At 35.7% G+C, this 25,404-nt stretch overlaps 1 protein-coding gene across 1 annotated transcript in view; it reads right to left on the minus strand.

Annotated features, from left to right (window-relative positions):
- DHX36 (DEAH-box helicase 36) overlaps window positions 1–25,404 on the minus strand; it is a 51,476-nt gene that overhangs the window by 23,491 nt on the left and 2,581 nt on the right. The window contains exons 2-13 of the mRNA XM_030328964.1: window positions 20,080–20,204; window positions 19,100–19,331; window positions 15,244–15,282; window positions 13,760–13,930; window positions 11,949–12,028; window positions 10,678–10,752; window positions 10,361–10,527; window positions 8,661–8,742; window positions 4,718–4,858; window positions 4,374–4,476; window positions 3,696–3,783; window positions 248–303 (exon numbers count right to left, since the gene is read on the minus strand). Coding sequence (XP_030184824.1) covers window positions 248–303; window positions 3,696–3,783; window positions 4,374–4,476; window positions 4,718–4,858; window positions 8,661–8,742; window positions 10,361–10,527; window positions 10,678–10,752; window positions 11,949–12,028; window positions 13,760–13,930; window positions 15,244–15,282; window positions 19,100–19,331; window positions 20,080–20,204 — 1,359 coding nt within the window. The remainder of the gene's footprint in view (window positions 1–247; window positions 304–3,695; window positions 3,784–4,373; window positions 4,477–4,717; window positions 4,859–8,660; window positions 8,743–10,360; window positions 10,528–10,677; window positions 10,753–11,948; window positions 12,029–13,759; window positions 13,931–15,243; window positions 15,283–19,099; window positions 19,332–20,079; window positions 20,205–25,404) is intronic.

Here is a 25,404-nt window from a genome sequence, read left to right on the forward strand (position 1 = left end):
AGTCTATAAACTTTTCCCTAATGCTGACCAAACTACTTTGTTAATTACACTCAGTTACTAGAGTTTTTGTGCAATTATCCCCTGAAGACTCATTTGTAAAGTTCTTAAAGAAGTGATTTTTATATGGATTACTACTTGAAAATGCACCTTCAAAAAAAATAAAAGAAAATAAAAGATAATAAGTAGTCCTTAATCTGAAGCTTGCCTCAATCTGAAAGACAGAGGATGAATAAATTTAACAACATACCTGTGTCTGGTTAACCGTAGGCATCAGTGAATGTAAGGGTATAATAATAAACCTGTCTGAAAATTAAAAAAGAAAAGTAAACTTTAAGATAAACAGTTGCAGAAAAGCTCCAGATTAGTTAAGCACATAATTCTTAATTTATATTACTATGTATAATCGGAGAAACTTTATTCTTTTTATTTTCTTGTTTTCTTAGTGCTCCAGTAAGTTCTTACTGACATTTTATTCTGTCAATTTATTTCACATTGATAAACATATTCCCCAAATTCCTAAAGAATGCTTAAAAGTTAGGAACAATCTTTTCAAATTATGCTAGAAAACATCATTAGTTCTATTCCCATCAGTTAACTGAACACCAAAAAATTCGCTCTAATATGAATATAAGTTTATAGACTTTGGGTGATCCTCACTATTTTAATCATATAGATAATAAGTGAATTTTTAGAGCACTTTAATGAAATTCCCATGTCCACTTTTATGTTAAAAAAATAATGAGGGGCGCCTGGGTGGCGCAGTCGGTTAAGCGTCCGACTTCAGCCAGGTCACGATCTCGCGGTCCGGGAGTTCGAGCCCCGCGTCGGGCTCTGGGCTGATGGCTCAGAGCCTGGAGCCTGTTTCCGACTCTGTGTCTCCCTCTCTCTCTGCCCCTCCCCCGTTCATGCTCTGTCTCTCTCTGTCTCAAAAATAAATAAACGTTGAAAAAAAAAATTAAAAAAAAAAAATAATGAAACAGCCCTGGTAAAGTGACCCACATTTTTAAATATAATTCTGTTAGAAATGTAAAATCACATTCCTACTTTTTAAGTTTCAAAATGAAATAGTTCAACCCATTCGTGATTACTAGACAATAGGGAGAAAGTTTGGTGTAGTTATTAGTGATGGAAATAAGGGAATGTTAAGGAAGCAAGGGTAAACTTCAAGTTTAGCTATGATTACAAAAAAAATGCAACCCAACTTAAAGACTTAAATCTCTAGCAAGTATCAAGATGACTCAAGATAATTGTATTCCCCCTGCCAAAAACTATTGTTATTCAAAGGAAATATGATACTCCCCAAATCCTCTGATAAGGGTTACAAATCTTAAAAGGTAGTAAAAAGCTGTCAAGCAATTGATATTGCTAAAAGATTGCTCTGAATTACTTGTCTCTGTAACACAATATGAAATGCATTAACTCGATCAATACTCAGGCCAAAAATAATTTACTTTGAGTTGGATTAGGCCTTAAGATGTAACTTCCATTTTTTAAGTATAGGTAAGAAAGGATCAAATGATGATATTATGAAGACTCAGATTCAGACAAATCTAGAAAGTCTAGGTAGGTGGACCTAGCTTAGTCTTTTCCACAAATCATTACCATGGGGAAGGTAAGGGGGATATGAAAGTGATTATGTGGAATAAAAGACTTATCTGGCTTACAATTTTCTGTAATTTGAACTAGTAGCTGTGAAAGACACTTTTGGGGGAAAATGGGAAAATCTGATTATAGACTGAATTATTAGATGATGTTAAGAATTAGATATAAAAATGGTACTATGGTTATATATTATATAGAAAAGTACATTTTTAGAGATGCATATATTTTGAGAGATAATATGACAGCCGCAATTTATTTTAAAAAGGAAAAAATTAGATCACAAAAATAATTGCTGCATTGAAGTCATTGGTATATGTTGTTCACTATACGATTCTCTAGTTTTCTCTAAGTTTAAATGTTTCATTACAAGTTAAAAAAAAATCAGTAGCCAGGTAAAACAATGAAAGTAAAAACAATTCTGTTAAAGGTAACATAATTGGGGTAAAAAGAGTTTAGACTGCTGATATTGCACAACTACAGTAGTCAGTAGGAACAAAGTCTATACTCTTATGAGAAGAAAAAAATAAGTTGATAAGCATTCGATAAATTGAGTTTCAAAATTCACCTTTAGTCAGTATAGAGCTAGACCAATTTTTTTGCCCATTTTAACATGGTCAACAGAGTACAGCCAATTATTAAGGCTAAATTTTAAAACTATAACTTGAGAAAAAACATTCTTGTTAAACTTTGGAAAGATTTCTTTTTAAAAAGAATTGAGCAGGTGGTAAAAGTATAAATTAATACCTCCTTCCTTGAGAATAATTAGAAAATTAATAAAGTCAATTATAATAACCAATATCACAGCATGTAATTGTAGTGTTACATTTTGGTAGATCTTCCTTGTATTTTTCCTGGTAAATATATACACATACTCAACATTTTTTATTTGAAGTAAACTCTACACCCAACATGGGGCTTGAACTCACGACCGTGAGATCAAGAGCTGCATGCTTTACTGACTGAGCCAGCTCAGTGCCCCACACATACTCACATTTTTTAAAACTAAAAGTAGATCACACAGTAGTGTTTTTTTGGGGGGTGGGAGAGACCAACGTTAGAAGGTTCGGCCAAAAAAAGAATCCTAGTTGTTTAAAAAAAATAATTCAATTGCATAGTTTAATCACAACTACACTTTTTCTACAGACAAAAGTTATCACTGAAAGTAGTTATTTCATTACAGAGAAGCCCTGATAATCAGATAAAAACATTTTCCAGCTAGAGAACAGTAAATAATTTTAATTATAGAGAATGTTTTGAGGACATTACTACAATGGGATTTAGCAAAGAATGAAAAATACTGCTTTACTATTTCAGTCAATACATTTAGATCAAAACATTTTTAGTGTCTTGTAAAAATAAAATGTGTCAAAAGCACTTCAAGAGATTAAGTTTAGAAAATATAATTAGAATTATACAATACTAAATAGAATTTGCTTTGTATTTTACTGACTGGAAGTTATTAATTATTCCTGAAAATGCTCTGGCTGCATTTTATAGGAGAAAAATGGTACCATATATTTCTGAGACATAAGAGATTATGTCTCTTAAACATGCTATTTAAGCATTGGAAGCACCTATAGAATTTTTTAAAACTACAGACGTTCAAGTCACATTCTCAGATTTGGGGTGAGGATGGGGTCTGAGTATCTGAATTTTACAGAAGCACCTCTGGTGACTTGTATATTCAGAACTGAGAAACGCTGGGCTAAGGGATAAATTCAACCTTCTTTTCTGCCCAATTAAATGCAGCAGTGAGTGAAAAAACAAACGCAAGTACCAACATCTTAACTTTAAGGGCTCAATATTATTGGGCAAATTTAGAAAAAGAAGTAAAATATTCTCATAATACCAAAATAAAGAACTTCACCATATACCTACCACCTTCATCTTCTGACCTAGAACTTTATTTTTAAAAAAGAGAGAAAGAGATCCAACTTTTGAAAAAACCCAACCTGGGCTTAAGACCACCAAGTTCCTACAGTGAGGCAGCCTTAGACTAAGCAACGCTTCTTCAAATAAAAGAAAAAAAAAACATGCTGCATATGATTTAAGTACTATTCTTAGAATTGTAATAAAATGCATTTCCATAATACCTGATTTAAACATCACTTGTGACATCAAGAGATCATGTAAAGTGCTGATATTGTCCCAGCCTGGTAGGAAGACCAGTATCGCACCATCCTATATGGAGGGGAAATAACCATTACAAAGTATCACGTAACCAAACACACTAAATGTAAACTTCTGTGCACATTTAAACTAGCTTCGGAAGTTTTATTTACTGATTATAACTAAAGAATAGAAGCTCGCTCTTTTTAATATTTTGAGAGAGAGAGAGAGACAGAGAGAGAGAGAGAGAAAGCAAGTGAGGGAGGGGCAGAGAAAGAGGGAGAGAGTTCTCTCAAAGCCCAAAGAGGTTCTGTGCTGCCAGTGTGGAGCCCCATGTAGGACTCAATCTCACAAACTGTGAGATCATGACGTGAGCTCAAATCAAGAGTTGGATGCTTAACTGACTGAACCACCTAGTCATCTTGAAGCTCACTCTTTAAAAATAGGATTTACAACGCAGATATTTCATTTGTTTAGTCTTTTCTTCAAATAGATCAAATGCCTCAATTTTGGTATTCTGAGATTCTTATTTCTAGTGTCAAAACAATTTCTTCCATATGCTACTTGTAAAAAGCATTTAAAAAATTATTCTTCTTTTCTCAGGGTCTTGATATATTAATGAAATTAAAATTACATCACCAAGAAACAAACAAAAAACTAACCTCTTCTTCCAAAACAATGTGTCGGATAAGGGCAGCAATCAAATTCAGATCAACTTTATCATCATCAATCATTTCCAGAACATCTACAGTACTTGCAGAATACCTATCAAAGTTAAATAGGAAGTCATGAAATACCTGATCAAGTTTCCTAAGGTTCAAACTGTTATCTTAAAATCTTAAAATTAATTCAATCAGCAAATGGGAAAACACAATTAACATATAGAATTATTACTGGGATAACAATAGTTAGAAACAAATTCAAGAAGACAATCTCTGCTTTTTTGTTTTAGTCATTTAGCCTCTGTGCTCTCAAATTAGATTAAAAACAAGCAAAAAACACGTACCTTTTTCGCAGTTCCCTTACATAATCTGGCCAGCGTTCTTTATAGATTGCTTCTTTTTCTTCTTTTTCTTGTCTGTTTACGTGCCCTTGCATGAAACCCCTCTTAAACTGGGACCTGTGTTCTTTTTGTTCTGGAACATATCTAAAATAAATAAAAAAAATTCTTAAATAGCTTAAACCGTTTGCAAACTCTCTGGTTTTAGCAAATATCTGTGACTTTTTACTTTCGGGTTTTAAAGAGGATTTTAAAGAACATTTCATTATGCTTTCTAGTGAATGCTACTAAATAGTTTATTAGTAGCTGTTCATTAATATATAAAATCCAACATTTTATATAAAAATCATTTTTCTCTACCAAAGTACATAAAACTTTAGATCATTAGCAGTCAAAATAAAAAAATTAATTCTACAGTAAGTAGAAGTAATTTAAGTTTGCTCTAAAAAGTTAACATTACTATTTAATGTAAATATAAATATCACATATAAAATAATAAATGCCTAGTACAAGACTCAGATTTTGAATATATAGGTTTCCAAACCTGAGTGCACATAAGAATCCCAGAGAGCTTATAAAATACAGAATCCTGAGTCCTATGCCTTGTGATTTGGACTCCGTAGGTCTGGTTGGGGTCTGCTAATCTAGGAATTTGAATTAGTGCCCCAGGAAATTCAGGAAATTTATCTATGGACCTACAGACCCACTCATGCTTGAGAACTATTTAATTCTGCTCAGTCTTACAGTCAGAGCCAAATGGCAGAGCCAGAATCTGTATTCAAGTCTCCTATGTGTCAATCCAATACTATATGCCATGACTCCACCACGCCATTAGTGACTGCTAAAAACAGAGGGCGCATCTGCCTAAGAATTCCACCTAACTTAAATGGTTTGAAAGGCATGGGGGTGGGAGGAGACAAAGAAAAGTGAAACTACACTTTGATCCCAAAGCCCCTGGGAATTCACCTAGGGAGAGCATCTAGATGGAAAAGGGGGGTCTGGACCATGGGCTTTAGAGTCAGACAGAACTGGACTGATGTCCGTGCTCTGCCACTGACTACCTGTGTAACCTTGGACAAGATATAAACCTCTGCCCTTCGGTTTGCCTATTTATTATAATACTTGTAATAGTATTGGCAGGAGAATAAAAGAAAAATGCAGTAAGATAAAGCACAGTGCCTGACACATAGTAGACACCCAAAAAGTGTTAACCCCTTCCCTATTCAGTACCTGTGACCCAGGATTCCCCTAAGTCTTCGATACATATAGAGGCATCAACTTGAGGTAGGGCAACCTGAGACAGAGATTAGTCCTAGTCAGCAGGATGGACCCACAGTTGGCTCCCTTCCCAGCAATTCCAAAAAACAGAGGTAAGCTTCAACCCCCCCCTCCCCAGCCAAGCGCCCAATGACAACCCTCCATATCATCTTCACCCTGTTTCCTTCCCTTCAGTTCAGCTCTTCTTCTGGGAAGGGACAGATGGGGGCTTCGCCTGAAAACTTCTGTCGAGGGATCACCTTCCTTCAACTCCCCTCTTAGGGCTGACTAGGGGATGCCAAGGGCACATACACCCTTCTTTTGCTTCCGAGACTCTTTAGTTACAGTTCCCTGAACATTCCCTGCCTTCTACGGAGCTTAAGAAAGCAATTCATCATTAAATAATTTTAGCTTACTGTTCCCTCAAACTTTACTTGCACTACTGTCACCTGTTACTAGAAAATAATTGGTAAACGTGCCACAGTAGGAAGTGAGAGGAATGGTGCAAAGTGGAATTGAAGAGAGAATGCATAATAAAGCTTACTGATGACAAAACCAGAGCACAGACGATTAAGATACCCTCTCTCACTTTTAGTTATGTTCTACCCTCTCTGATATACACACTTCCCTTTTTCCTACCCTGAATTTCACTACTTTCCTCACTTGCCCAGTCTATCCCTGCTATATAACCTCATTCCCAATACATTCTTTACTTCTTCCAGAATGGGTCAGTCATACTTTACAGGACAGCTTCTATGTCTTTCTGTCTACATTTAAGCTCTGAGGATAGGTACCAAGTCTTTCCTTGTTTTATGATCAGACCCTAATGCACAGGGCAGGCATGAAGTTTAATAAAAATCTGTTTAAATATCCACCCAAAAAATTGAACAGACTTTTCTCCATGTACAACTGACTGTAGGATCTTTGTTTTCACCTTCCCACCATCACTACCGTTTTCTCACTTAACAAGTAAGCTGTGGAATCTTAAAACACAAGAGTTTCCATATCTGTCCATATATTTATTCGCATGTTTACTATAGGCCAGGCACTGTGCTGTACTCTAGTTATAGAGATGAACAGGACAAAATGCTTGACCTTGGACAAATCTGAAATCTATTGCAAGAGGTAAATATAAAGGTGAAGTACCTGACAATAAGGTAAGTATTTTAAGAGATATGATAAACCTGCTACAGGTTGATGAGAAAGCAACCCGCTCTGTGAGAGGGATAAGAAAAAGCTTAACAGACAGTGAAGTTGGAATTTGTTCTTACATAATTAAGTTTATACATAAAGGGTGGAGAAGGTGTCTAAAAGGACAACATAGCATGTAACAAAGCACAAAATCGTGAATGAAAGGGCACTGGCTGGCATATTAGGGAATGGTACATTTAGCATAGGTACGCCAGGAGACACATAAGACTAGAAAAAAACGATAGAGCCAGATTGTAAAGAGCTTTGGGATAACTAACTAGGGAACAGGAACCTGATCCTATGGGCTGTGTTTTCCCAGCCCTTCCCTCAACAAGAAATTCAAATATTAATTGGTATATCCCCTCAGAGAAGGCTGTTAGTAGCTAATGGCCAGAGTGTTGAAGGGATCAATAATTTGGGTATACTAGTTGAGGTATTCTGCTATAGGTCATGACAAACATCAAGGTCCTTAAACAAGTTTTTAAAGAAAAATTTCAGGAGGCTTGACAAGGAGGAGAAAGCTCACATAACCAGATTTTGTAGGAAAATACATGGCACTCTCACATATATGTGAGAGTGAAGACAGTACCAGAAGAGGAACTACTAGCACGGAAGAGATAATAACAACCTTAAGCAGAAAAAACAGAAATGAGAGGGCACATGCAAGGAGAAAGCTCTCAGGGTTTGTACTGTGGGAAAGGTGGGAGTACAGAATGATTTAGACTGAGTTACTAGGCATGTAGAGCAGTTAACATATCCCGGTATGATTTATCAACTGCTTGATAAATATTAGTCTTTGGATTTACAGCTCAGACACTGCATGGAGGATAGTAACCAATGTAAGGCAAACTTGCAAAGAGAAATTATTTCATTTTAACGTTTTGGAGGAAGCACGGTGGGGAATGAATAGAAGATAATGATTTCAGCTGGAAAAACGTGAGCTTCAAGGTACCTGTGGTACTGGAATGCTGCTGAGTAGAGAGTTAGATACCAAATGCAAAGTTCAGGGAGAGCTTCAGAAGCTCCAGCTCTGAGAGCTGTGAAAATACACAACTATGGCCATGGAAACAGGATGGCACAGTGAAACCATGAAAGACTGAAAAAAGGCTAATTAAGAACCCTTAGGGGAAATCTTATGTAAAGGGTAGGTAATGGAAGCCAGCAAAAACTGAAAACTTGGTAGGACAATCAGAGGAGAGGTTCAAGCACTAACAACAAAGGTTCCCAAACTTTGCTGCCCAGGGAGCTTTAAAAAACTGATGCCTGGCTACCAGCCCAGATTTTGTAATGTAATTAAGGTAGGGAGTGTGAATTGGGCATCTGGATTTTAAAGGGCTCCAGGTGATTTTAATGTGCAACCAAGTTTGGGAATCCCTGATTTAAGGAAAAACAATGTTTTAGAAGGTAGTGGTTAAAAAAGAGCTTCTGAGATTAAAGTTTAACAGAAAAAAAAAGGTGGCATTAGTATTTTTAAAGCTCTTATTTCCTAATATTTACTTACCTTATTTTTTCAATTATATCTTCCAAAAGATACTCCGCAACCGGAAAAGTAAAACCAGGTATGTGTATCATTGGACAGTTACCTATTATGGCAGACAAGACATAAATCTATACTCAAAATGTTTTAAAAAAAAAATTAACAGATTATAAATAGGCCAATACCTTTCTTACCTTTCTTAAGTTCAAAGATGGTCCTGGCACTTTTACAATTCTACCCTATTTTTCCATAATGAATTTAATGAAAAGTAGCAGTCTACTCTTCACTTACTACCATTTTACTGCTACCAAACTGTACACACAGCATCACGGTTCTACAAAGTAACACAATATATCAAAGAATAGAGCATTTTAAGTTGGACTCATAACTCATTAGTTGGAAGTCTATTTCCTCTCCATCACTAGTCAAGATGGTACCAGCAGAACCCAAGTTTTAGTGAAATCAACTTAAGAAGCACTACTCCTATGGTACCCACAATCAGGAAAAGAAAAAAAAAGTAGTTCAAATAAGACCTAGCAAAATATTAAATTGTTACTTATTATTTTAGAAACACTAGTTAAAAAAAAAAAAACACAAAAAACTACCTCTCTTAGTACTGTTACTTAAATGCTACTTATATTTCAGACCATGCAAAATAAGCAGTATACATTGTAAACCAAGGCCAACATAGCATCAGAGGTCAAAAAGTATCTCAGGTGGTCTCACAGCTCTGCCTGTGAATTGCACAAGTTTGAGCAGTTTATTCAATGTTAGGTCTGGACCATGCATCAAAACAACAACAAACAAACAAAACAATACAAGCAACTAATTTCACACGTCTTTAAGCTTCCATTTTAACTATTCACCCTTACCCCACCCCCCACCATTTTCCTCTTCTTCTCCTACAACAGGAAGCAAAAAAGATAAGCATAATTTTTTAAAAATGTACTCTACAGCTAGTCAAATTTTGTTTCAAATCCTTTCAACTCTTTTTTTAAATATTTACTTATTTTTGAGAGAGAGTGAGCGAGCTGGGGAAGGGTAGAGAGAAACAGGGAGACACAGAATCCAAAGCAGGCTCCAGGCTCTGAGCTGTCAGCACAAGAGCCCAATGCAGGGCTCGAACTCATGAACCATGAGATCATGACCTGAGCTGAAGGTGAAGTCAGACGCTTAACCCACTGAGCCACCCGGGCACCCCTCAACCCTCTCTAAATTATGCAACCATTACAAGGCATACTGGAAAGACACATCGGCAAAAATGGGAATACTAGCACCTACCTCACGAGGTGTTAAGATGATAAAGTGCCAAATACAGTACACCTGGCACACTGAAGGTGGCCATGAGTACTATGAGTATTAGCAAGCTGCCACTCTAGCCTGTGACAGTACATGAAAACCACAGAACAATCACAAAAAAAAAAGGTTCAAAAAATTATTCAAACCTGCGGTTTGAACTCATTGATGCCACCTTAATTACCTGATGGTGGCACCAAAAACCTACATGTCTTCGCTGTAACACAGATGATGCCACCTTTCAAAAATAGGCTCAATTCTCTAATCTATGAGATTAGAAGCTAGGAGAACATTTACTAAACATTTATTTTAAGTACCTGGTACCTAGAAATGTATTAGCTTTTTGATTTTTTTTTTAAATTTTATTAACTCTAAATTCAGTGGCTTTGTGATAACTTCCTAAAGCAATAATCATAAAATTTACTCACCAAAATATTCTGAAAATTTCTCAGCATTCAATGTCGCACTCATTAATATGACTTTCAGGTCAGGTCGAAAATTGAGAAGATCTTTAATAACAGTCATTAAAACATCTGACTGTAGGTTTCTCTCATGGATTTCATCAAGCACAATATGACTAACACTGGACAAACGCCTAAAGCAAAAGTGTGAAGTATGAAACTTAGTACAAAATTCAAAAACGGAACCATTCTACTTTAACAATTAGTAAAATCCAATTTAATACTGACATCTTTTGCTAATGTCTAACTAACTAAATGTCTGTCCTGAAGTGAAACATACTCACGAGTCTGACTGCAGCCACTGGAGGATAATTCCTGTTGTACAGTATAAGATAGAACCCTGCTTCCTTGGCAACCGACTGTGAATGAAAGACAGGAGATGAGTTTTGGTTTTAGTGTCTTTACTAAACAAATTACTAAGTACCACAAAAGTTTAAAAGAAAATCTTCACAATTAACTTTTTGGTTATAGGAATGCTTACTGCAACAGAGTAATGGGAAATACTACATTCAAGTTCACTATACGTTATTTTCACTGTCACGATACATCAATGATGTCTTTTTATTTTTTTATTTTTTTTAATTTATTTAAATTTTTTTTTTCAACGTTTTTATTTATTTTTGGGACAGAGAGAGACAGAGCATGAACGGAGGAGGGGCAGAGAGAGAGGGAGACACAGAATCGGAAACAGGCTCCAGGCTCCGAGCCATCAGCCCAGAGCCTGACGCGGGGCTCGAACTCACGGACCGCGAGATCGTGACCTGGCTGAAGTCGGACGCTTAACCGACTGCGCCACCCAGGCGCCCCAATGATGTCTTTTTAAAGGCATAACCATTAACATTCAGAAAACAACACTTAGGGGGGCGCCTGGGTGGCGCAGTCGGTTAAGCGTCCGACTTCAGCCAGGTCACGATCTCGCGGTCCGTGAGTTCGAGCCCCGCGTCAGGCTCTGGGCTGATGGCTCGGAGCCTGGAGCCTGTTTCCGATTCTGTGTCTCCCTCTCTCTCTGCCCCTCCTCCGTTCATGCTCTGTCTCTCTCTGTCCCAAAAATAAATAAAAACGTTGAAAAAAAATCTTTAAAAAAAAAAAAGAAAACAACACTTAGGGGCGTAAATTTCTGTTCAGTGACTGAAAAATCAGTTCGTTTAAAAAGCTAAATGGAATCTTGAGCTCCAGAAAAGGACTACAGATATACGGTAAGTTAAAGATACCAAAATCAATAAAGTCAATGGTGGGGGGGGGGGGGGGAAGGGATGGCAGTGGATGGTGGTACCAAAAGATACAAGACAGCAACTCCTTTCAAGTGCAGTGATGATCTACTAATGTATATCCAGGTAAGTTATTTCTCTAGTCACTTAATAATATAAAAGCACACTTTAAAAAAAAGACAATCCAAACAGGAGTTTGTAGTTTGCAAGCTTCCTATGCTGCAGTTACTTTAAATGTTAATTTTAATAGTAATCAACATAAAAATAGGGGGAAATCTTTCTTTTGAATCTCTAACTTCAAAGTTTCACTAAAATCTACCTGTATACAAGAGGTGAACATTCTTTACCTCTGGAGACGAATCTGGTATCCGGTACTATTACCATTGCCACAAGATTCGGCCCTTTCTGCGGCCACTCTCTCTGCAACCTTTAATCAAAATAAAAGACATTTACAAAGAAAATAGGATTTCCTTTAGGACAAATATCTTGAACGTCCATAAAATCTGGGATTTCTGAAAAAATGTTCATCAGATTTTCAGGAGTTAAAAAAAGAGACAGATACTAAAATTCAAGGGTTCTAAAACCGTGTATTGTCCCTTAAAAGCTGCAGACTACTGCCTCTTACATTGACTTTTCACTTTCTCTTAAAAAGCCCTTCAAGGCCAAATTCTCATCGCTATTTTCAAACTGCCCTTCTATATAGCATCCTCTCATTCATCTCTACCTTTCTTTTGAACTTTTCTAAAACAGTTAGAAATCATGATCTAAACTTATAAACCTTGTATATAATTTGAGGGCAAATACATGTTGGTACTTTTTGTTCCTCGAGATTTTGTTTTTGGTAGAGATTGGTGTTGCTTCATTCCTGGTTCTTGGTTTTGTTCTAAAAGTTATGGCTGCCAAAAATTAACTTGGAATTGATAATCCAATACAGATTTATGTAACTAAAAGTAGCCAATAGACATCTTGTGACAGAACAGTGATTTATGAGATTAGAAATAGAAAATGGCATAATTAAGAAACAATACTTCAGAAATAAAACTTTCCAGTCAGTACATCCTGTACACACTGAGTTAGGCCACTATTTCACTTTTTATTACTTACTAAATTGCCCATTCAAGTACGAACAGATCTTGGAAAAATAAACAAAAAATAACCTAGATTTCTTCCCACTGTCAATATATATGTGTAATATTATATTAGTGAAAATTGATCATATTTTTAACTTACTTAAATCTAGCTATATAATTGTACTATACCAAAAGTGGTTCTTTTTTGCCATTCTGTCATCTTATATAATTTCTAGAAATATGATTCTACCAAAAAGACTGCTATACTTTCTTTAGAAATCATAGTTTAAAATGTACACTGTTATTTCCTCCAAAATATTGTCACAATTGGTAACACAGTCTCTAACCAAATTCTTTATTAAATGACCTGGAGATGATAAATAGCAGTATCATACAACTAAACATAACCGTAAATCTTTATAATTTAAATTTACACAAAAAACCATGTAACACTGAAATAAATTCACTATACCCATCAAATGTTGCAAGAAACCCCTAACATATTAAAAAATACATAACCCATACATTTAACTAGGTCATCTAACTAAACAAACAGAAATGCTGTTTGTTTGTAATAAACATGTACCTAAAAGTATTAATAGGATAAACCTAAAATAGTATCTTAATTTTTATGATAAATTCCCTCTTATTGAGCAATTGCATTAAAAAATTTAAAATGCAGCTAAAATATGTAAGGCTTCCTGCTTTCACCATCAGTGTACTTACATGCTGAAAAAACAATCTGAGAACCAAAAAACAATGCTGAATGAATCAAGTGGTAACATTTAAAGCATCTATACTGATGGGGATTATTTGGAGTTTATAATCCCACAAAAATTTATCAGCTTTCTCTTCTTCTAATTTTATACTAAAATTTACCTGAATTTATAATTTATCTTAAACTCATGAACATCTATTATAAGAGGTCATTCAAGATTTTGGTCTTTACTACCAAATATTTACTTTCAAAACAACACATCCTAAATCTATTTAAGAACCATTACAAACCTTCAAAGCAGTTTAGTTCCAGCAAGACTAGGAGGATGGAAAATAAAATGGGGAATTTTAAAAAGTGAGACATTACTTACCGAAATGGCACTAATTCTTCTTGGCTGAGTACAAACTATCCTGCATGCAGATCCTTTTCCTCTTTCAATGTAGTTATCCAAAATGAACTGAGTAACTTGAGTAGTTTTTCCACAACCAGTTTCACCACTTATTACTGTTACTTGATGGTTATCAATCATATTCACCAATTCCTATTTCAAAATGGAAAATAAGTTGAAGAACATCACATAGTGACTAACTCTGAAAAAGTAGTAATCAAAATACCATCAAACTGAAGGTAACCATTTTTAACAAAGGTATTAATGCATTTAAAATTTTGTTAAATGCAATGCTGACAGTTTGTATATCTGGGTCTACCTGTTTTCAAGAGAAAAGCAGCATCAAATTACGAAAAAAACAAACACAAGGCACTATGAAAGGAAAACACACCAACAAGAAGAGACAGCTCTAAGTTCTACACATAAGAATAAACATTAATTAAAAAGAATGCTGAGTGTAGGACTACTGAGTACAAGAAAAATCCCAATACCCAACCAACTACTGAAGACATTAAGGGGTTATATCAAAACTCAAACAATACGGCTTTGTCTGCAGAACAAGTTTTGTATGCTGTTCCAGAGAACAAGGAAGTCTATAATGTATTTCCTTTCAAATAATTAAAGTTTGTAAATACCTAAATCAAAGGGGTAAACTTCAAATATCTGGAAAACCTCACATTTGGGGAAGGTCTTTCTTAAAACTTTTAGATAAACACTAATATTTTAATAGTAATATTCACAGTATTAATAAGACCATCCTACTACTTCAAAGTAGTATTGGAGGTTATTTTTATCTACATTTTGAAAACTCACCTTTAAAAATTTTCCCATCTACTCTAACACACTATACATATATCAGAACAAGTTCCAAGTTTAAACAATGAAATTATAGCTTGTACAGCATGTGATTAATTCATTCAATATTTACTGGGGGTGGGGGGTCTCTGAGTCAAGTAATACATAGTGAACACTTTGTCCTCAAGAATTTACACCAGCCTAAGGGAGGAAAAAACACTGTGGCAGGTGGTACTTAACCAAAACTTTAATCAAAACAGAGTAAGGCTGAGAGAACAGAGTAGGATGGAGAACTGTATTACTCTCTATAAGGTAACTATGTAATAAAGCATAATAAATTAAAGTACTCTATTTTCAGTAGTCTCAATTTTAATTAAAATGTTTGGTCTCAAATTAGGAGTAAGGGTATTTACCCAAGATAACTTACATGTGAAAATTCTATTTTTCTTAAAGTTCTAAACATTTCATTTTAGACAGAAATGAGAAAAGTTCAGGAAAATGGTTTCATGACCATTTTTTTCTTTTGGTCTTTCAAAAATTCAAAAGAATAAAATGAACTTTCAATAATATCCTTCAGAGGAAAGTTCTTTAGTTTGTATTTTTTGATATAGATCTTAAAAGAATTATACTTTAAGTATTTTGCAAATTAAAGGATATATTATTTATTTTACCTTTTGCATTCCATATGAAGGCAGCTTTTCCCTGAAATGCTGAAAATTAAAAACAATTGTTACTTTTCACAAAAGAATCAAGTTACAATCATGGTAATCAGAATATATCATAAATATGCTAGAATCCCAATATATTATTACTTCATTGATTATGTCAAGTATCAAGACTTAAAAAAGAATTTTTATAAAAAAGAACTCATGAACTTAACAATCCCCTTTATTTTTAAAACACTGAAAAAGAGAATTCCATTACATTCAACAGAGTGGAGACACTTTCTTTGAGTTAAAGCGGCAGTAAAATGCAATCTGATCTGTCATCTAATATAGCATTCTTGTAGTCCCTAAATTACTTTTACCATCTTTTGTTTGTTTTCTATATTCATCTTAGATTTGTTTTGCTATCACAATTCATTTTCCCACCCATCAGGCCACCATTTACTAATCCATAAGGCACTGGTACAGATTAATTACTTATGGGTACTTGCCTTTGAGAATCAAAGAAAATTGAAAACAAGTAACATGTGGGGCACCTGGGTGGCTCAGTCAGTTAAGCGTCCGGCTTCGGCTCAGGTCATGATCTCACAGTTCGTGGGTTCAAGGCCCATGTCGGACTCTGTGCTGATAGCCCAGAGCCTGGAGCCTGCTTTGGATTGTGTCTCCCTCTCTCTCTCTGCCCCTCCCCTGCTCTCACTCTGTCACTGTGTCTCTCAAAACTAAATAAACATTAAAAAAAATAAAAAAATAAATACATAAAACAAGTAATATGTGAAGAAAATCTGGTCCTACCATTTAAGAGCTAAGATCTTAAGACAAACCTGGATCCTGAATCCCTCAAAGGTTGTATCTCATAAGGTTGCAAGGAATCTGAATGAAAAACCTTTGTATAAAAAGTAGCAGTTTCTGACACATATAAGCTACTTAATTCTTGGTGAATTGCAACTGAAACACCCAAGAAGAAATGATTAACTCCTGTATCTTTTATTTGATGATGTCTTTGCAATTCTGAAAACCTACACTACATGAAAATGACATACACTTAAGAGTATTATGGTTTACAATGACCTAGGTACATTATAACATGAAAAAACAAACCATAGCTTTAATAAACTTCCTTTATTGAAAAGAAAAAAAAAAAAGCAGTAAAATTAGAACTGTCCCAGGTAATCCAGTATATTATTGCCATTTTTCAAAAATTTTTATTTCTTGAAATATTGCCCTCATCTTTTGCCTACTTGATTTGTCAAAATAGGAGAAAAAAAATCCCCCACTATTTTTTTTGTGATGTAATTGACATACAACATTATAATAGTTTCAGGTGTATAACATGATTCAGTATCTTCTTGTACTATGAAATGATTACCACAGTTAAGTCTAGTTAATATCCATCATCACACATATTTACAATTTTTTTCTTTATAACAAGAACTTTTAAGCTCTTAGCAACTTTCAAATATACAGGGTAGCATTACTAACTATACGCTATATATTATATATTAGCATCATATATACAACACATTGTTAATATATTAACATTATATATATATATATTAGCATTATTAACTATGCTATATATGCCTGCTTGGTTATGGTCAGTCAGGTAATTCTCAGTATCATAAAAAACAAGGCAATGTGATGACTTGAATGAATTCTAGCAATTTGAAACAAGTTGCCACACTTTTGTTGGTAATTTTTTATTATAATACATTATTTAAAACCATTTAATGATTTCTAGAAGTACTTCATGTACTTCAATGTAACCATCTCAATATATAAATATATAGAAGCTCTCCCATTAAATTTGAAACTAGCATTAACCACATTTGCTTTCTAAATATGTAAATGCTGAAGATAGTTACAACCCAATATTCTTTATCAAGACAGACGACCCTTCTATTTCCTAATTTCTGGCTGTAACCCTGAGATATGAGACAATGAAGATTATAAGCTGCTTGAAGACAGGAAATGTCTTATTAGTCTTCAGAAAACACAGCACAATGACAGACATGTAAAAAATGGAAAATTCATGTTTATTAAATAAATTATAACAATGGCATATTACCAAAAAGGATTAAAAAGTTGAGCTCTTAAGCACATCTAACTTTAATTTTTTATTTTATTTATTTTGAGAGAGCAAGAGCACAAGCAAAGAAAGGGCAAAAGGAGAGGGAGACAGAGAATCCCAAACAGGTTCCACATGACCTAGGGCTTGATGGCACAACTGTGAGATCATGACCTGAGCTGAAAAGAAGAGTCAGGGGCTCAACCAACTGAGCCACCCAGGCACCCAACACATCTGAATTTTAGACTGGATTCTGTTACTAGCTGTGCAACTGTAGATAGGTCACTTAACCTAAGATTTTTTCCCCTCTCCATCACAAATATGCAGAATTTCTTACACAGGGTTGTTGGGAGGTTTAAATGTAGTACATGTGAAGTGTTTTTAAGTGTCTAGCCAATAGGAAGAATGTTTTACACATTTGTTCTCCTAACTTCCTTACTGGATCACTCACACATTTTCAATATTTGAGTCTGTCCTCCAAACAAAGCAGAGAGATAGGAGCTAAATCTCCTTCTTTCTAAGGCTATAAAAGAAGCTCTGCTCTCAACCACAATAATCTGAAATGATTAAACTTGAAGTCTCCTGTCCTGGAATCATATTTTCACTACATAGGCATCAAAAAATTACACAATTCCCCTCTGGACAACCTTACCTCAACTGTTTTTTGTTTTTTTAATTTTTTCATTTTTGAGAGACAGAGACAAAGCATGAGCAGGGGAAGGGCAGAGAGAGAGGGAGACACAGAATCTGAAGCAGGTTCCAGGCTCTGAACTCTCAGCACAGAGACCGACACGGGGCTCAAACTCACAGACCTGCGATCATGACATGACCTGAGCTGAAGTTGGATGCTTAACTGACTGAGCCACCCTGGTGCCCCACTTTTTTTTTTTTTTTAAATAATTTTTTTAAGTTTATTTATTTTGAGAGGGACAAAGACAGCATGAGCAGGGGAGGGGCAGAGAAAGTGGGAGAGAAAGAATCCCAAGTAGGCTCTGTGCTGTCAGTGCAGTGCCCAATGCAGGGCTCAAACTCATGAAACTGTGAGATCATGAATGAGCCAAAACCGAGAGTCAAGACACTTAACCGACTGAGCAATCCAGGTGCCCCTTTACCTCAACTGTTCTAATCAGGATATCCAACCTGATCAACGACAGTCAATGGATCCTTTCTTTCCTATGGGACAGGTGATATTCTGCCTTTCTCACAAAGAGTAATACATATTTGCATATTAAAGATGTGGCCCTCAGAATTTCCTCATTTTCTCTTAAAAGAAACACACGTGAACATTTTATTACATCTATCTCTAGAATATCCACAAAGCGTAAATTTTATGTTTTAACAGGAAGGGACCTAAAAATATCTTGCCTACCATAGAAAGAACATACTGAAAAACTCAGAAGAATTTTGTTCTTGTCACAGTCTTATCTTTAAAATGCTGGTGAACATATGTACATCATAACTTTGGGATATTTAATTTTATCATCTGTAAAAGGAAGGAGTTGGATTAAATGGTCTAGACACCTTACAATTCTAACCACCTTGTCTCTTACGACATCTCACAAAACTGTCCAAGAAAGGTTCAACTAATTTCTTCTCCTCACTATGTAAGCTGCTGTAGGTTATATGCAATTCCACTCCCAATGCTTTTCTCTGGTATAAGAGAAAGAATCCCCACAGAGAACAGTCTATAGAAATACCACTGATCTATACCACGTAGCTACTTCTAAACGTAAATATATTTTTATCAAGTGTGAGAAGAAATGACAAAAACTTTTTCCACATCTTGCTTTCCATTACCTGCATTTCAATATACCGAGGGTCACTTTTTTTCTTTTGTAAATCTTCCAATAGATGTTGGTCTAAGGTTACATCAGGTTCATTTTCTTGCAAGAGATACTCAGAATCTCGGTCAATATATTTGTCCCTGATTCTAAATGTCCTCTTTTCTTGATTTATCAATTTCTTTTCCTGGTCCTCAAGTTTTTTCTCTGAGTTTGGTTTGCTCTCAGCAGGAGCTTCAGTCCCGTAACTATTTTGACAAAATAAAAAAATTATAAAAGGTTAAATGAAGAGCTGCTAGAGCCCTGAAACAAAACAATATGCTATTTATTTTAAAATCACCAGCTATTATTCTTTCTTAGATCAATTATGAAAATACTTAGATTTTTATAATGAATTCAAAGTTTTCCTCCTTGTAAATAGATATTACCATACAAGTTATTCCTTGTGTAGCTAAAAAAATTAAAATTCACATAAGTCATCCCTCCATTGCAATGACTTACCGTATTTTTCTGATTTTTCTAAGCTTCATTTCACAACTTCCATTTTCTTCCTGCCACCATTTCTGAGTGCTTATAAATGGGATGCTACATTATACAGTCCCAGAAAAACCTCTCTTAATTTTTCCTCTAAATGGTACAGCCCCCGTAATCATCCTAAAATAGCAACAATTTAACTTCTTACAGATTTCTCCCAGAATTTTGGAAATACAAAGATGGTGAAAAGGAAAACAATAAACAATAACTTAATAATGATTACATATCCAAATAGACTATTCCTACCATTTAGCTTTCTGTGGAATGAATGTGCCATCTGGATTTTTTTCAATCTACCACCAAATAGAGTCAGTCTATATAAGAAAAAGGCTTACTTCAAGGTTAAATTTCACTTATTGAAGAGTCTAAAGAGGTTATTTTTATTATCTTTTTTCCCCCTAGCCAATGCTATGAAAGAAGTGTTACTCGGTCCATTCTTTAAAAGAATGTGTTTTGCTTTACCCGTGATCTTCAGGAGCAAACCAGGATATCTGTGCTTCCGAATCTTTATCATTCTTAGCTTGGACTGAATGCAGCAGCTGCACAATTTGTTCTTCTCGACGTTCATCCATGTGTACTACAGCTCTCTATTTTGTGCAAAGCAAACAGTAGCCTTATCAACACTAGAAAGCATGTACAAAATCATTTGATAACTAAAACAAACGAGCAGATATATACATATCCAACATTCATATGAAACCTAAAATTGCCCTACCAGGTGCTCTAGTCCAATTTCACTTCACAGACCTAATGTTAATATTTTTGTATATATCCTTTTTCTGCTATATATACCTATAAAATTAGCTGCAATATAAATGGCAAAGAAAGTACATTTACATCCCTTACTAAAACTTCGGTTCCTTTCTCTTCTACCCTCTCACATACTGATTATTATAAATTTTTCTGTCTGAAATTTTCAAAGATACTCATAATTAAAGTTACTAAAACACAAATGTTTGGTTTAAAAAAACGCTAATTGAAAACTGGAAATAATATTTGGTGGCAATGAGCACTTTAAAGTTCTTACAGTAAAAGATGAATACATTAGGAAGAAGGCTGAGCTCAGAGGAAATAAGTAAAATTGATCAACATTCATGAAGATGATGCTCCAATATGGTGATGATGTAGCTGCTTCAGAAGAGAATTAAACAAACAATACCGGACAGGATAGGAATTACACTGTACACAGTAAGAACAAGAACTTTTACAACTGTTCTTTTATAATTGTACATTATAACTAGTTGAATTTAAACAGAGTAGTTAAGAGAGGGTAGATTTTTCCTCAAGTGTGCAGACAGGAAAGACGACCAAGATATTAAATGAAAACAAAAACACCAGTCGTAGAAAATATATGCAGCACAATCTTATTTTCATTATTATTAACATTGAAATAGATTATTCACTTTATATCCTACATTTTTGCAGTATGTCTTCCAGATGTATTTTTTTTTTTTTAATGTTTATTCACTTCTGAGAGACAGAGAAACAGAGAACTAGCAGGGGAGGGGAGACACAGAATCCGAAGCAGACTCCAGACTCTGATCTGTTAGCACAGAGCCCAAAATGGGGCTCAAACCCACGAACCGTGAGATCATAACCTGAGCCAAAGTCGGACACTTAACTCACTGAGCCACCCAGGCACCCCCAGATGTATTTCTGACACACAGTAGTAGATGCTGCAGAGAAGTTTGCCAAAAGGATGAATGGCTGAATCTATTTTTTGCAATGAATGTGCATGACTTTTGTGTTAAATCCATTTTTCTCTTTAAAGAAATACACAAAAAGAATACAAGCAGATCTCTGGGAAATTCCAGAAGACTTCTGCAACTTAACTGAAAAGTTTACTAAAACAATCATTATGCTTATACAATTAAAAAGTCCAAACTCTGGCTGATAGGAAAGCCGTAAGGAAGCACAGGTTAGAGCAAAATCTGTTTATTGACAGGTACTAAAGCCCATCATTTTTTTTTAACTATACAGCATGAAAATCTCGTTAAAATGGTTTATATATCAGACTAATGTATCTCTTCACAGTATAGGGTATGTAGTCTCCACCAAGACTAGGAGCTTGTACCTGGTTTCTCCTAGACTGCTCTACGCATCTTTTTTTACCTGTGATGATTTTAATCTGTAAAGATCTGCTGTAAAAAACCCCAAAACATTGCATATGTCAGCTCTTCAGAGTTCTGCAATTCCTTCTAGTAAATTACGGAACCTGAGTGGTCTTGGGGACACCCAACACAGAGTTTCATTATTGGAACATTTCTGCCCTATACTTTGAATTCTGTAATGTCCTCAGCACATGTTAACATTTATTGCTTTGTATACCTACATGAAATGGTTATCGAGTTTTTTCTTGGCAGTTAGAAACTACAGGACATTTTAATGATTAAAGACTACTCTAGGAAGGAACCCCAAGACATAAAGTCATTATCAAGCAAAGTTTCCTTAATTTTTCCCAACACCTCAACCACCCAAAGGCACTGTTTCTTCTGTTCACTTTCAAAATGGGACAGATTAAGCACTTCTTCTCTGAAGAATGATTTATTTCCAATTGAAAGTCACAGAATAGCATTTCTTCAACCAAACAAAACCTTATATTTTGAAGTTTTTTTTATCTCTACTAGCAGAACAAAAGTTCTTCTCACCTTGCTGTATGAGTTTTAGATATTCACAAAAAAGGCAGGATGACTGAAAAATGAAAAAGCCCCTGAAAACATAATTTACACTTTTTTTTTTTATGTTTACCTATTTTTGAGAGAGAGACAAAGTACAAGCAGGGGAAGGGATAGAGAAAGAGGGAGAGACAGAATCCAAAGTAGGCTCCATCCTCTGAGTCATTCAGGGCAGAGCCTGATGCAGGACTCAAACCCATCAACTGTGAGATAATGACCTGAGCCAAAGTCGGACGTTTAACTGACTGAGCCACTCAGGTGTGCCCAATAATTTATACTTTTTATAATAAAAACACAACTCATACCTCCTATAAATTGTTTTTAACAAGGTTCTCCCACAATGAGGCTCCAGAGGCTATGGGCAGTGGAGATTTTAGGAGTGCCAAAATTCCAAACATGGATCTAACCTTTTTTTTTGGTAGGTTACTTCCTCCTAATCTTCTACCAGTGGTATCACCCTTCACTCTACCTCACCCCTCAAGCATGGAGAATCTCAATCATGTTTTGGGTGTCATGACTATTTTATTTTATCATGGCATTTAAGTTTTTTTATTGTTTTCCCCTTTTTTGGACAACCTCAAATATCCTTGCTTTTAGTCATAAATTCCTGGCAAAGAAGATCCACAGTGATATCCAGCAAATTGTCTACGTTTATTAGCTTCTAATTGTGTGCAACTATTTTAAACCATTACCACCTTCCTGTTCACCCTCAACATTTCACAAAGAAAACAAAAATAAATGGAAAAGTCCTCAACTGATTGCCACCAAACCCAAGTCCACCTGTATCAGAATCTATCCTTTGTTCTCTTCCTTCCCGTTAATGGAATTGGGAGGCCATTTTCCTGCTTAAGGTTGATCTCTCCACTAAACTCTGCAGTCCAATAATTCCTTTCACCTCCTCAGGGCTAATCCTTCTATTGAGATTTACATTCCTTTCCTAAATCTCTCTCTGGTAGTCATTAGCCTACTGATCAATATTCTGGTTTGCCTCTTTCCAGGTATATTGTAGAAGTACATTTTCCCACCCATGACCATGTGACTTACTGGCCAGAGAAATGTAAACAGGAGTCTCTTAAGAATCAGGGCAATTTACTGTATTCCCTCCAGCTGCCACCAAAACCAGCTACTTTTCAGATGGGTGGAGCTCTGTGAGCCATTCTCATAAGGAGAACGCTCAACCTAACTCCCAATGGTCCAGTAATTTGAGTAGAAAAGCAACCTTTGTTGTTATAGCTCCCTATGATTTGGAGGCTGTTTACTACTGCAGCATAATTTAATCTACCTGATAAACGTTTCCTCTCCACTGACTCCCTACCATCAGTACATGAACAGGAATAGAGTCAAATTTCTTTACCTTAAAAAGAAAAAACGTTTATTTATTTTGTGAGACAGAGAAAGAGTGTGTGCACATCAGGGGTGGGGGCACACACGAGAGGGAGGGAGAGAATCCCAAGCAGGCTCCACACTGTGTTTGGAGCCGGACTGGGTCTCAGGAGCCACGAGATCATGATCTGAGAGGAAATCAGAGTTGGTCACTTAACAGACTGAGCCACCTAGGCCTCCCAAATCTCTTTACTTCTACAACACAAAATCCTCTTTTGAATCCACCCAACCCTATCAGATACTGCCCTATTTTTCTTTCTCCTCTTCACAGTAAAACTGATTGAAAAGTTCTCCATTTCTTCACCTCTCCTTCACTAGTCAGCCCCCTGCAATCTGGCTTTTACCTCCACCACTCCACAGAAAGGGCTCTCATTAAAGTTGCCAAGGACCTTGTTGCTAAATCCAATAGACACTCTGAGTTCTGACCTTACTTGACATCTCTGTAGCATTTGCCACTATTTGATTACTTTCCTTTTTTCATACACCCTTTGCTGCCTTCAACACTGCTCCTGGATTCCAAAACAACACCCACCTTATTTTCCTCTTCTCTGGCTGTTCCTTCCTAGGTAAGAATCTATGAAACTTCTCTTACTCCAACCCTTAAATTTTCTTACTCTACACTGAACCCTAGTGATCTCCAAACTAGCAACACTGACACCATTTGGGATTCTGTCAGGAAAATAGAATCTCTCACTCCACCCTCGTCCCACATTTTAAAAAGGTGCCAAGACTTTCAAGTCTGAAAAACAATGATCTATAGAATTTAGGCCTGCACCCACTTGTCTTCTCCATTCACTATCCATAGGACCTACTATCCATAGGACCACGAACTGCCAATCTAGATTTCTCTAGGCATCAGATCCACAGGGCCTCCTACCTCCCTGAAATCCTCACTTTTATGCCCTACAACATCAAACTCAGGGTCCTTAAGCTGAGTGTATCTTCCTCCATCAAGCCTGTTTCTTATATAAACATGTCATTTATTAATACATACTTGCTTTCCCCTTCCCTCCCAGATAAAATCACTTTTGAATCTCCTAAATTGCTTTAATCTGTCCACTTTCTTCCATCCATCTTCATGTCCTAATTTAAGCTATCATTTCTCACCTTAATTACTGCAAAGGCTACTTAACTGGTCTCCCTGTCCCAGAACTGCCTCTTTTCAGTTCATTCTCTATATTGGTATGAAAATGAATTTAAACACATACTCAATAATTTATTTTGTTTCAAATGCTTTAATGGCTTACAGGAGTTCCTAGGGGCAAGTCAATGAATTTCAAGGCACTGCTTATTTTTCTAGTACCAGGCTTTTCAGATTGTTGCTTATAAAATTATATTAAAGAATCATTATCAGTATCAATTAAAAAAAGAGCAAAAAAGATACCAACGCCACACTCAGAGCAATGTACAGATAATTATCATTTTATGAAACTTTTTGTTCAGTTATACATACCTGTACACTAGGCTGCAAATTAACATATATTTCTTCCTGTGGGAAACTGTCAACAAGTTTGAAAGCCACTGCTCTGCCTTCATCTCACCACACTCCAACACCCATGCTCTTATTCTTTCAGTTCCTTGAACATGTTCCTCTTGACCTCTAAGTTGTGGCACGTGCTGCTGCCTCTGCCTGAGAATCCCTTTCCAAATCCCCCAATTCCAAACATACACACTTCGCTATCTTCCAAGTTTCACGTTAAGAGTTATTTCCTCTGGAAAATCTACAATC

The sequence above is a fragment of the Lynx canadensis genome, chromosome C2 (assembly GCF_007474595.2).
Source record: "Lynx canadensis isolate LIC74 chromosome C2, mLynCan4.pri.v2, whole genome shotgun sequence".
Lineage (NCBI taxonomy): Eukaryota > Metazoa > Chordata > Mammalia > Carnivora > Felidae > Lynx > Lynx canadensis.